We start from the raw sequence: 14,005 nt of genomic DNA, 5'->3' as shown, positions 1-14,005 counted from the left end.
CTGTAATATAAATAATGAGAACATGAGAGTTTTTGAACTTTTTTTAAAAAATAAATATTACGTTACATAATAAATAAAGGATAATTTTTTTTTTAATATGTTACAAAGAGATAAGAGGGAGGAAATAGAGTTATAACTTATAACTTATAATCCATGAATATACTTGTAAGTTTTGTTTTTAATATTACGTATAAGTATTTCGTTTGTCTTTTATTTTTTAGTAATTAAACTTGTTAATTATTCCAAATAAATAAAAGAGAATTATAACCTCTGTTATGTTTTCGTTTTATATAATTATAATGTTACAAATAAATAAGAGGAAGGAAATAGAGTTATAACTTATAATCTATAAATATACTTGTAAGTTTTGCTTTTAATATTACATAGAAGTGAGGAGTTACTTGACAAATAAGAATATTGTTTTAAAACACATTTAAAATTAAAGTTTCAAGGTTTAAATATTATTTTTATCCTTGTAATTAAGTTTATTTTTATCTCTATATTTCCAAAAATTTTATTTTAATTCATGTACTTTAAAAAATAAACTATTTTACCTCTTTATTTTATGGGTTAAATATATGGTTTATAGGTTATGCTCAAAAGATAATTTAATTATTTAATTTATAGTCGATATCTAAATTAATTTTAATTGCTGCAATTATATGTTAATGTTTTTAAACAAATTATTATATGTTAATTAATTAATTGTCTAACATAAATATTTAATTAATTATCCTAAACCCCAACTTTAAACATTTATGTTACATTTCCCTAAAAAAAAACATTTATGGTACATAATTAATTAATAGTAACTTAAAGCAATTTATACTTTAACTAGAAATTTGCCTAAAAAAAACTAGAAATTAAGTAAGGCAACCAGTTGAATGATATCCTACCACTTATTTAGTTCAATAACAAGTGGGATGGTGGGAGTGAGAATTCGAATATATTCTTTAATTAGTTGAACTAGGATAAAATGTATTTTTCGACGAAATATGTCTAAATCAATCGAACTACTGATTGGTTCTGAGGTTTGAGTCGTGTGTCTCTTTAATCTTAGGGACCAAAAGAGCACTTTGCCCTCTAATTTATAATTCTTACACTTATGGTCTAATAATTTAGTCAAATACTTCTACCCTTTATTACTTCTACCCTTTATTAGTTTATTTTATTTTATTTTTTTGGAATTAATCTACCATTGATTAGTTGACCGATTAGTATTATCCAATATTCTCACGAAATTTGAGGAATAATTTAATGAGAAGCAATAGACAAATTTATCTTATTTCAACTAATAAATATTGTATGATAAATTTAATTTGCGAAGTCAAAAGTCATTTATTTCCATAATTTTATTGTTCTTGAATATGGAATTGTGAGTTGGAGAAAATTTTGCTCGTTCTTTCACCTAACTGCCGTAACGGACCCATTCATCCGCAGCTCACCGTCCCATTTATTTGAAATTATTTTATTTAACAGATAAGAAAATTGTTTTAAAACCCAGTTTAAATTAAAATTTCAAGGTTTAAATATTCCGTAATTTTGAATTTGGTTAATTTTAATCTTTATACTCTATTTTACTCCTCGCTCATTTTCATTTTTATGTTATTTATTTTGATCAAAATTTTACCATGACATTTCACTTATTAAATTTCTTGAAACATAGTCATAACATAGCTAGAAACAAAAATGATCCCTTTTTAAAAATATAGAAACCAAAATGAACAAGACTGTAATAAACAAAAACTGAAAGTATATATACCAAGGTAGACATTTTAAAAGTAACACCAAAATGAACAAGACTGTAATAAACAAAAACTGAAAGTATATATACCAAGGTAGACATTTTAAAAGTAACAGATAATATAGAGACCATAATAATTCTTAAAACAAATTTCAATCAAAATGAACCAAAACCAGAAGTATGGTATAGGGACTTATACTATATATATAGCGTTATTCTGATAATACACTCGCTATGCTACATCACTCCTTTTTTTTTAATCCAACAATTTGTGGATATAGTAGGTCGAACTTTTGACCTCAAATAAAGAAGTACATGTCAATTACTGTTGAAGTTGATTGCTACATTCATCTTCAAATATATAACTTTATATTTAATTATATCAATCTGCGTAAAAAATCAAATGCATTCACTGATTTAAATAAATTCAATTTTGATGTAATTCTACTTTCATTTGGTATAGCTATGAATAATAAGGAAGCGAATGACGGGGGAAAGAAAAGGAAAAAGGAAAAGAAAAACCACGCCATTTTGTTGGACAGTCTAGTAGTAGGAGGCATCCTACAAGACAACATGGAATACAATACCTATGGGTTATGATGAGGGCACCGTGATCCAATTCTGCTTCCAGTAGTGATTTTAAAGGAAAATTGCGGGAAAACCACTAATTATTAGGGAAAATATCTCCTAAGCAATCATCTCAATTCTACATCGTTTACCTGGAAACTCCAAAAATTCATAATTCATGTAATCATCCATCATGTGGTGACCAGAAGGTAGAGAAGGCCTTTCAAGTACTCTACAATTTCAGATCCTCCAAGCTTCGAACTTCCGTACACTCTATCAACAAAGGTAATTGGAACCTGTAGGTCACAATGAAACACAAATCATCACAACGTTCCCCGTGTAATACGCTACATATCGAAAAGACATTCTATTCAAACACTTAACTAAGGTGTTTGAAATCCCAAAATCACAAAATCGATATAGAAACTTGCAAGGATACAGCAATGGCCATATCTGCCAAGAGTATTCTAATTGCAAAATAGTTTCCTAAGTATCTTAAATACTACTCAGAAAATAAAAACTAAAAATCTCTTGGACACCACCATTAACATGGCTAATTCCACCACGAGACCAAAGGAGGAGGTTTGTGGGCCCTGAAAAAAAGGTCATTGTTGTAGAGGCAACTATATATAACTCAAGAATGTTCAACTTATAAAAAGACATCTGGATTTCCTACAGTCTGATTCAGGTAAAATAGTTGGTAAAAGAAATCCCAGGAAAAGGTAGACAAGAATTATAGACAACTATCCAAGTGAAGTGTGTAAAAAGGGACTGAAAATTGAGGAATGAGTAAGCTTTCCACGGTACAAGTCGAATGGTTCCTACCAATTCGAGTGTCGCATCAACTATGTGTTCCTAAACGTTAACTATGGGCGGTTAAACTATGATTTTTGAAATTCACTGAGAAATTTACCAGTTTCCTGTCAGCCCCAAAACAATAAATATTGAGGAATGTAGTTGGCAGCACGGAATACAAGGCGTTATGTCAGTTCTAGGTAAAAAAACAGTACCATTTTTAACCTAAAGAGCAAATTCAACATGTGGGAGTAGGGATTCGAGCTCTTAACCTTTTTGGTCGAAGACTAGTACCTTAACCAATTGAGCAAAGCTCAGGTTGGTGCATGGGGTTCAGATATAGACGACATAACTACACATGAATACTTCTATAAAAAGGAGGCCACTAGTGAAGCACCAATTTGAAATTGACATAAAATCATTAATATACACAGCAATGGCCTTCTATTTTCTAATAAAAAATAAAGGGATGAAAAACATGTAAAGCAAAAATTACATTCACAGGGCACAACTCTACCTCTTCAATGTGGTAGCCTTTTCTTGTAGCTCGAACAATCATCTCCATTTGAAAGACATATCCCTTGCTAACAACTGAACTAATGATATCTTCAAGCACTGATTTCTTGTAGAGCCTACCAACATAGGAACAAACCATTAATTAAAAATTGTACAAGTATGAACGATTGATTCATTTTGTTAGGTTGGAATTTAAAATCTGTAGTACCTGAAAGATCCAGTTAAATCTGATACACCAGGCCATAAAAGTGTTTGGGCAAGAACATTGGCTCCTCTACTTGTTAGTTTGCGCATAAGATTCCATCCATGTACACCGCCACCTTTTACATATCGGGTTCCAGTAACTATATCGGCACCAGTATGTAACTGTTTCCTAATAAATGAAATAAAAAAAAAGTAGTCGTAATTATCAAATTTAGTTATTTTGACTCTGAGCGGAAAGAAGTGTCCCTTACCGAATGAAGCTTGGTAAATATTTTGGCTGCAAAAAGAATGGTGCAGAGAGAAAGAAAAAAAAGGAAGTTATTCCACGGAGAAAGGATCATGAGAACACTACAAGAAAATTTACAACACATGGAACTCCTGTAAACGTGGTTATGGAAGTTTGTTTGCAAACTGCACTTTATAAGAAGCACAAGGATGCAAATTTGAAATCTCATTATCCTCTAAAAACAATCCTATAAGGACCATTTATTAAAGAAATCAAACTAACAAAAACTATTCTTGCATAGAATAAAGCCACAATTCTAGGTAGTGCCTTTAGTTTCCATTAAGAACCATTTTTTAAAGCATCAAATTAAGATCCAAAAAGTCGTCTGCAACTTGTTGAACATATATTCCTGTAATTTTATTGCTAAATAATAGAACATCAGATGTCAACTAAACTAATAAACAGGAAGATTATAATGTAAGGGGGATAGGCATTGGTAATGCAGATTGGAAGCCATGGAAACATTTCAAACCCCAAATCAAATGCCAGAGATTGTTTTAGAAGTGTTCCACACTCCTACTAAAAAACTTACATGGTGAGATAAATCGGCATCCATTATAACAACAAAATTACCAGTTGCATGTTTGAGACCATGACAGTAAGCCGTTCCTGAAATTAGCCATTCATCAATAATCAGATCTGTAATAGTTTTGAAAGAAGAAATTGTACAACATACCTAAGCCAAGCTTCCTAGGTCTGGCTCTCAGTAGCTGCATTAATAACGAAAAAAGGTGAGCAAAATAGGTTAAAGAGTAGACCTCTGCAACAAATACAAAACCCAAGCACAGTGAACTTACAATGCGATCTTCACCGTATACTCCTTGCAACTGTTTCACAACTTCTTGAGTACCATCAGGACTTCCATCATCAACGACAATTATTTCAAAGTCAACATCCCTGATATCAAAGCGAGAAAATATCATGCAATGTCATTACCAATTTCCTATTCTTAAAAGTGGACGGTGAACGATAAAAGGATGCATATATTATCTATTACCATTTCAATTTCCAATGGTGTAAAAATTAACACAAAAGAAGGAATTGACAACTCCGTGACTATGCTAAACAAAGTTGATACAAATGTACAATGAAATTAATAATTCGATCATTAAACATGCAAATAATAATGTCAACACAACCTACAGAAGAAATTTGACCTCACAATGTTTATCTCTCACTCAACAAAACTGAAGAAACTGAACCACGAGTGAATCATGATTTATTTCCAATTAAACGAATTACACTTTTATACGAAATGAAGCTTCACTTGGGAAAATCTAACTCGTCACGTAATAATCCAAACGACATGAAATTAATTAGGATCATAGATAGAGAGAGATACGTACGGGAGGTGCTTGAAAATGAGGTACACAAGGAGAGCAATATTGAGGCGCTCGTTGTAGGTTGGGACAATTAAACTGTACTTATACCTTTCCTTCTCCAGGTCTGCCATGAATTCGCTTACGTAAACGCTTAGAGACTGCTGTTTAACCAGGAATTCCTATGATCAGCGCGGAATCAACTTTAATCTCGATCAGTTTCCCTCTAGATTCTGGGGGTCGCGACGAGCGCTCAAAAGGCTTGAACTCCGTCGAGCAGAAGTCGTGGTAGTTTTGGGTATACGGATCCGGACCCTCTGAGAGTTTCAGTGGGCGTGGGCCTTACTGCTTTGAACATTGGCTGTGGGCTTTGCTAAATGTCCAATTCGTAGGGTTTCATTTCATCCCCCGCAATGCCACAGGCCACAGAGAAAAGAAGAAGAAGGAAAAAAAATCTTAAAAAAAATAAAGAAAAAGGCACTCTATGAAACGAGGCCGTTTAGATAATGAGTAATGGTTTAATTTCATTTAAAAAAAAAAAAAACAAAGCAAGTACCTATTTGGTCCTCAAATTTTAAAAGAGACTGATCCCTCAAATTTGTAAAATGATTGTAAATGATCTACATTAATAGCGGACTAATTTTATGATATTGTGGTACCAAATTATTTTACTTAATAATTTTTTTTTTTATGGTGGGTGTAATTTCCATTTTCTTCTCCTTCCTCTCCCCTTCTCCTATTCCATTTTTCGATAATCGCAGGTCATATCTTCACTATCGTTTGCCCAATGTTCGTCTCCAATGCTCACTTGCCATCCGCCCCTTCGCCACCGTTGGCCCTCCATTCTAGAAAATTTATATCTTAAATTTTGATGAAAGTAAGTATTTGTAAATATTTATAAATTTTTTCTTACATACATTAAATATCAAAATGTTTTTTACGCGACAATTTTTCTAATGAGTAATATTTAGGATTAAGATGTTAAAAATGGTAATAATAAACCATCAACTGACTCGGTTAAAGAATTTTGCTTTTCTATTTTTTAAGTCGGAAGTTTAATCTCACATCTCTATGTATTGTTGTACTATATCAGACAATAAAGTTTGGACTATATAATGAAATAAGCGGGCTCTCCCATGTTAAAAAGCAATAACAATGAACCTCTATTTTTTTTTTTTTAACAGTAATGAACCTCTATTTTTATAATGAATATATTCCGACAAAAAGTTGGCTCCAATTTGAACAGAGACACGCCAAGTTGCACAAATTTAAACATAAATTTTCTTAACATTTCAAACTCAGGGCATGTAATAAAAAGAATAACAAATTTTGCCTCATAACAAATTTTCAGACACAACACCAAAAGAAGTATCCAGAAAGCTAAGCTCTAAGTAAAAAAAAAAATTGGATTTTTTTGTCCAAATTAGAATCTGATTCTTCAAAAGTAAAAAAAGGCAGGGGCAACTTGTGTTGCTCTTTCTACACAACATCCCATTCCCCCCCAACCCAAAAACATTGCCAGCATAAGGTAAAGGTTAGCAAGCAGCAGCCATTACTCAGTTATTCTTTTTTCTTTCAGTTCCTTTTTATATGCACAAAAACCAGCTATAGAGACTTTATTCCAACAGAAAGCTTGCTGGCTCACTTCTTGCAGCATATCCAAACTTGGATGTGCAATATTTCCTGTGAACTCCTGTCAATTTCCCTGTCCCTGCTTTCTTATGGAACTCCACCATCAGACGTGAACATTCCCTGTGAAAACCAAAACATGTTCCATGTAAATTCACAAGAACAAAAACAACATCTCAAGAGAGGAATCAGATTATCTTTATGATTTTACTTACAGAAGCTGCTCCTGCGGATACCCAGTGTGCCACTCGCTGGTTTTGCTCCATTCCTTGAAGCCATTGATGGTGCATTGAGCAGTGAAGACAGCAGCAGCAGCCATTAATGAAGGCTTGAACTTCAGCATTTCATATTCCACCAGACACAGTTCTACCATGAAGTATGAGAGAAGGTCCAGCTGGAGAATAACATAAATGACATGCATCATTAGTAGTAGTGACTTTTAAGAATTGGTTTGAGATGACTGGGAGAGTTTGGAATCATCCCTCTTCAGCGCTTCTCCCACTCAAACTATCATGGTTTAGAGTGATTCATAAATGTTTGCGGAAAAAATATTACTTAAAGTGCTTTGTGAAATTGCATTCATAGAGTAATATAACGCTAAGAGAAGCACTTAGAAGCAGTGTAGAAAGATTTGTCAAACTCACTCCAAATAGACAAAGATCAGTTCTATTGTTACATGGTTCTTTGTTCTTACCTCATTGTCAGATTGAGCAGCTTTGAGAAACCTCCTCATGAAGACATAAGGTGTTGGGACAGACAAATTGAACTGTAAGGTATTAATCATCAACTTCTCCTGCAAAACCATTCCAAGAATGAGTCTCCAACAACAAACAACCTCGTACACCCACATTCTACATAACATTAGCAAAAGAACAAAGAAAACTAACCATGTCCAGAACTTCCTTTCTGGTGTAGGCCTTGTCGGATATGAGAATAAGATCATCCACAACAGGAACAGAAACTTCTTCATACTTGCAGGCAATAAGCATGGCCGTCACTCCAACAAGCTGGAGCTTCTTCCTCACCACCGACTGAACCGCCAAGAATCTATCGATCAGGTTGACTGTTAGATACAACGTCTCCTCCATCAGCTCAAATTTGTAGTGTACCTTTACAGCCATCATCATGTATTGTTGTGTTAGAATAATACCATGTTGAACCGGAAAACTTAAACTAAAAGATTGCAGTAAATTTAATCTTTTATCAATTATCCGCGTAACCACCACTCCTTCTAAGCTACTACTAAACTAACCTCAATTAGCCAGTCAATGAGAATCCCTCTCATCCTCTCATTGATATCTGCTTGTTGAGTCATGTAGTCCGATGGGACACAGCTTGAAACCTGCAAGACAAAACATCTTAGATAGAAAACAAAGAGGAAAAAGAAACAGGAACAACATTTGTCTGGAAGATTCTAACCTCGGCTTTCCTGTAGTAGGCATACAATTCATCAATGTACTCCACGACAGCTAGTGGGTCCTTCGTATCGCGGCTGTCAATGTCAATGACTGCCTCTTCTTCTATATCTTCCATTTCCACCTCATCCTGCGGAAATTCATCACATAAATGGAAGTTAAAGGAAAGAATTTAGAACGATTGTAGGGAGAGAGAGATGGGTTTGTTTTATAATTACCATCCTGTCAATTTCGTCCAACATTGCTTCAGTGTGTTGAACGAACATTGGCACTGCTGATTCCCCCATGGCATCATCTTCCTCAGCGATGGGATGATGAAGTTCAGAGTCGTTTCGAATTGGGGCAGATTGCATTGGCTTGGTATCCACCTCGGATACAACAAGTTGCTGTTGCTGCTTATTAGCCAGCTGAGCAGCAAACTTCCTGAAGAAAAAACAACAAAAGCAGCAGATCAAGAAGCAGTGAGAAATTTCAAGAGACAGAGGCATAAAAAAGGCTGCTTATGATTACTGACCGAGTGATCGGTCGATGAACCAGAAGCGACGGGTCTTTGTTGTTGGGAACAGCATTAGTTCTGAGAAAGAAGAACAGTGCACTCAAACATAAGATCGAGAGTTGAGACAGTGAGAATCAAAAGATAAGCACTCGAGCAAGAAAGAAACAAAGGATGCAAGAGATTCTAATTTTCATCAATTTTCTCATGAACCAAACAGATTAAAAAAATATATTAAAAGAATTACTCTGTTAGGCCTCTTTTGAGGACTGCGCAGGGATGAGGGGGAGGAGCTGCGGCAACATTGCTATTAATGGTGCTCAAAGCTCTGCGATTTTGACCCACCCCCACCGCAAATTTGCCACCACCACCTCGTAAATCCCCTTTAAAATTCATCCAATAGAAAACAAATTCATTTCCATAACAGGGTTTGAGAAATTTGTAATTTCAAATCAAATGGAAATAATGCCCATCCTAAAACGCCTAAAGCTACAAGAGAAAAAAAAAACAAATTCCGATTCAATTACCGTGGAGATTCGCCCGTCCGATCACTCCCGGATTGTTCTCGTCCGATCCAGCCATTTCTCTTCACCTATAAATCATGCCCACAAGATTTCAGACCCAAATCGCCGACAAAAAGAAGATCGAATGGACAATCAAAGAATATGAACCACTCAAGCTACAGTAGGGAAAAAAATCAAACTTCAAAAGAATGGGGGAGAATCCTTCAAGAAGTGACGCAATGCCCAGATCGTGAATCGCGAAAAACTAACCTTCTAAAATCAAGAACTCTCGAATTTCGTTTGAGGCTTATTATCAAACGGGTTACAGTTGCTACTGGATGCCGGCCCGCGCTTCCACTTTCAAACAAGCGAGAGAGAGACGACTTCGAAAAACCTCCATTAAAAGCCGGAGCGATCTCTCTCTCTCCGCCGATTCTCCGCCCCACTCTCAGTGAGTCACAGTCTCGGAGTGGATCGGTGGTCTCTCTTTTTTTCTCTCTCTGTGGAAAATTTTGAAAGAGAGAACAGAAATCCGAACTGCATAAGCGAAATGGAGTCGTAAACAGCGGATATATGTCCGCACATGGTCCTGCTACGAAAAAATTTGAATCTAACGGCTAGTGAACAATAGCCGTCCGATCTCATAGATGAAAAGTCGCGTGGTTCTCTGCGCTCCTCAACGGTTACCTCCGCATGTGCTTTCAAAATTTCCTCCCGTTCGCTCCCAACTATCCATTTCTAAGGGCAAGATTGTCTTTCCACCGCACCATGGGCAGCCTGACCGTAAATCCGGGTGAATGCAACCCAACGGTGTTAACGTTCATATTGTCAGCGGAGTAATAATTTTACCACCTAATTTAATTTACCTTCATTAAATTATTCTGTTTTGAATTAATTCTCATAATTCTTAGGAGAAACTTTTGGGTTTACTTTTGAAAGGATAATATTTTAGCAACCACCCCTGCAAAATTGATCGCTCTTCTTTTTTTCTCTTTTTTTTTTCTTTCAAAATCTCAATCTCTCTTATTTATAAAATATTATATATATATATATTACTATAAGATAGTTTGATAAATTAAGAGACATCATATATTTACATTTTATAGTACAAAAATGTGTGAAATTAAATATTCAAACTCTCGATCTTTTGATTGAAAATATATGTCTTAAGAAACTATGTTTGAGTTATCGATAATTAACATTTTATTAATAATTTTAGTGGTTTAATTTTTTATTTGACGTGTTACATTTCAATTAGTTAAAATTTTGATAGCCCATTAAAAATTAGAAGTTTACATAATGCATAACTTACCTAATTTGAATTTATAACTTAACTCATAGGAAAAAATAATACAAGAATATCTATTTTAAAAGTATTTAAGTTGGCTTCAACAATTTTGGTTGTTTTAAAATGCTTCCACTGTTTTCATTCAGTAAGATAAATTAATTTATTGGTATGGTCCATCTAAAGTATTTTTAATTTCATTAAATTATACTTTGTGTCGTACAAAAGTTACTTTTTAATATTTTGAATTTATGCATTATAATTATTTACAAATATTGTAATGTTTATAATTCTCTTGTGATAAGAGTAATAAGATTTCTTATTTGTGTTATTACTTATTAGTTATTTAAAGAAAATGTAGAGAGAAAAAATAGCTAGGTAATTTACTCTCCCTCTTTTTCATTTAGGAAAATCATAGATTTTATTTTCTTTGACATGGAAAGTCTTGCATCTACCAGTACCACACATATCTCTAATAATCATTTTTATGTTTTTATTTTCATAAATAATATTTTGATTTCTCCTAAAAATTATAAATTACGTGAAGCACAACAAGGATACAAGTGGATTGAAATTTGATAGCAAAAATCCAAAAAAAAAAAAAATATATCAAAACCTATCCATTTTAAAATGAAAAATGTTTAAAATTGTTTTATACCTTTTTAAATTACTCCACTTTGTTTTCAATTTAAAATTAGATGGCTTTAAGTTGTTCAATGTTCTTGGCTACGACTATTGTCTCATACACTTGAGATAGGTAGTTTGTCTTTCGCTATATCTATGGGATCCATCTCTCATTCTTGATAAGTGAAAGACAACTAATACATTTATTATCGGTCCGTCTTGCACATGTCATTATGACATTGTTGTAGCCTTAATAGAAAGTAGTATGTGTAGTAACACATACTACTTTCTATTATTGCTTCTCTTTTATCTAAAATTTATTAGGCATTCTTTTAACCTTTCCGATCGTCTGGAAGGGACAAAAGAAACATCTTGATATTTCTTGAACAATTTTTGATCTCTAGTGGACCTCTCAATAAGATTCGAACCCAGATAAAATTCTGACCATCCATTAATTCTATATTATCTCTCTTAAATCTTGAATTAAAGAACGTATTTAAATATTTACTTTCAACTTGCATTTCAAAAATAACTTAATCTCTATATTCATTTATGTAAATATAATACAATTAAATTAAAATGTACCAAATAATTAAAAGGAATATAAATACGCAAAAAAAAATTAATAAAACACGAAAGTAACAAAAACTTACTGTTGTTTTTTTTGTCAACCTCTGAATTAAAAAACCATTTTTTAAATCGTTTTACCCAAATAAGTTTTAAATTAATTTTGTTATTTTCAAATATAACAAATAATATTCGGCATCAAATTCATACCAGACTTTTTGCCTCCTTTTTACCCATCTTATCTTATAGTTATTTATATTCCATTAGTTGGCATAAAAAAGTTTAAAATTAAAAAATATTCCTTCCATTCATGTGCTATATATTTTTTTATTTCATATTTTAATAACACTTCAAGTTGAGGTCCAGTCATCAGTGAGATGCCCTCCTAACAGTAATTTCGAGTTATAGTTGACACGTAGTATATTTTGATTTCGAGGAATTATACGTAATTTGACTAATAATTCATAAATGACACGTGGGATTTCAGCCAATCAAACGTGATTGGATGCTTTAAATCACCAGTCAACCTTCGGTGTCAGAAGTTAGAAGTCACGGTAACCGTATGATTTCAGTGTGATAAATCAGACGGTCGAGATTGATGTTGACTGTATTGGAGACTGTAAATTGGTTGTCTTCTTATAACCCTGGGCAAATTGCCGACATTATGGGCTGTTTTGCAGTGCCCTCAAATAAACTTTAAATAATTAAACTATCTCTTTAAAAAAATAATGAATTAAATTAATTAGTTTACTAAATTATTATAATTTTGAAATGGGGAGTGAGGACCAATACCTCACCAGATTAATTTAGCTGTAACTTTATTCTATAAGAAATTTTAAAATAATTAAGTTTATAAAATATTTTAAAATTAAAGTTAGTTACACGAAGTAGAGTTTTAAGAATTAGGATAATTTAACTGACAAATTCCTATTGGATTATATTTTTATTTTATCATTTTTATCTCTGTCAATATAAAATTACTGTACAATAATAATTTATTATGGGTTGCGTGATACTTTGATTTTTAAAAATATTTTTAAATATACATAAAAAAATTATTACAATGATTTATAAATATGACTTAATGAATAACACTAATATTTAAATAACATAGGAAAAAAGTTAGTTAGATAGAAAAGAAAATTAAATAAACAGTCAACTAAATTTAATATTTAAAAAAGTTATATATGTCGGTTTTTTTTTCATTTTGTAAGACGAATGAATTGAGTTAGTTATTAGTGACTAATATGTTAGACATTTTTTCTTTTATTTAAAAGAGTGATAGGTTCTCATTTTTCACTCAATATCTGTATTGTAATATTTTAAAAAAACACGTCATAAATAAATTAGAAATCAGGTATTTAAAAAAACCATATATATATATATATATATATATATATATATTAAGCATCCATCAAATCAGGCCGGTGCCTTTGAAGTCAAGTGGTCATCGGGCCTGACCTAGCTGGACTTGCTACTACCAAAAGGCCTTGCCAACCACCAAGGCCCATAAAGGACACCAGATATTGTTTTTCCTCCTTTCTTTTTGTATAGTTTTTTTAAGGAAAATTATATATTTTTTAAAGTGTATTTTATCTGTATTTTATTTTATTTTTTATGGTCAAATTTTAGTCTGCCAATTTGTTAAATATTATTTTTTTAAAAAAATATTCATTTGATAAAAGTCACATACAAATTCACATATTCACTTATTCCAACATTTTGCAATAGATGAAACATGCTTGAATCATTTTATGAGTTCAAAAATAACCACATGCATGTTACGTATGTTTATGTTCCCAAAATATGTAAAATTGTGACAATTATCCTTTTATATGTTTGCTTGAACCTTCTATTTGGGATGACATATACGTATTTTCAACTATGTCGGATGATTGATTTTTCTACTAGTATATGTCTAAGTTTATAAATATTATATTGAAATAGAGATTGAATAATATTATTTTAAAATATGAACTAGATAAGTTTTAAATATTTGTCCTTTTACATCAATTTTAAATACATACCACATCAATAACATTCCTATAAAATTTGTAC

General features: G+C 32.4%; 2 protein-coding genes across 2 annotated transcripts; both read right to left on the bottom strand.

Moving 5' to 3' along the window:
• Positions 1–2,132: 2,132 nt before the first annotated feature.
• DPMS1 (Nucleotide-diphospho-sugar transferases superfamily protein) lies at positions 2,133–5,827 on the bottom strand. The gene is made up of 8 exons (XM_022277338.2): positions 5,459–5,827; positions 4,910–5,009; positions 4,789–4,822; positions 4,645–4,721; positions 4,078–4,103; positions 3,831–3,995; positions 3,624–3,738; positions 2,133–2,607 (listed from the first exon to the last, which is right to left on the bottom strand). Exons 1-8 carry the CDS (start codon positions 5,563–5,565, stop codon positions 2,503–2,505), a joined length of 729 nt encoding a protein of 242 aa, XP_022133030.1. The 5' UTR covers positions 5,566–5,827; the 3' UTR covers positions 2,133–2,502.
• Positions 5,828–7,271: 1,444 nt separating this feature from the next.
• CYCB2;4 (CYCLIN B2;4) lies at positions 7,272–10,030 on the bottom strand. Its single transcript, XM_022277327.2, has 10 exons — positions 9,742–10,030; positions 9,496–9,560; positions 9,216–9,351; positions 8,990–9,049; positions 8,694–8,898; positions 8,480–8,605; positions 8,313–8,402; positions 7,948–8,169; positions 7,755–7,853; positions 7,272–7,454 (listed from the first exon to the last, which is right to left on the bottom strand). Exons 2-10 carry the CDS (start codon positions 9,548–9,550, stop codon positions 7,272–7,274), a joined length of 1,176 nt encoding a protein of 391 aa, XP_022133019.2. The 5' UTR covers positions 9,551–9,560; positions 9,742–10,030.
• Between the last annotated feature and the right edge of the window lie 3,975 nt (positions 10,031–14,005).

The sequence above is a fragment of the Momordica charantia genome (genome assembly GCF_013281855.1).
Source record: "Momordica charantia cultivar OHB3-1 chromosome 11 unlocalized genomic scaffold, Mcharantia_2.0 BLBB01000011.1, whole genome shotgun sequence".
NCBI lineage: Eukaryota > Viridiplantae > Streptophyta > Magnoliopsida > Cucurbitales > Cucurbitaceae > Momordica > Momordica charantia.
This window is presented reverse-complemented; position numbering and strand designations above follow the sequence as displayed.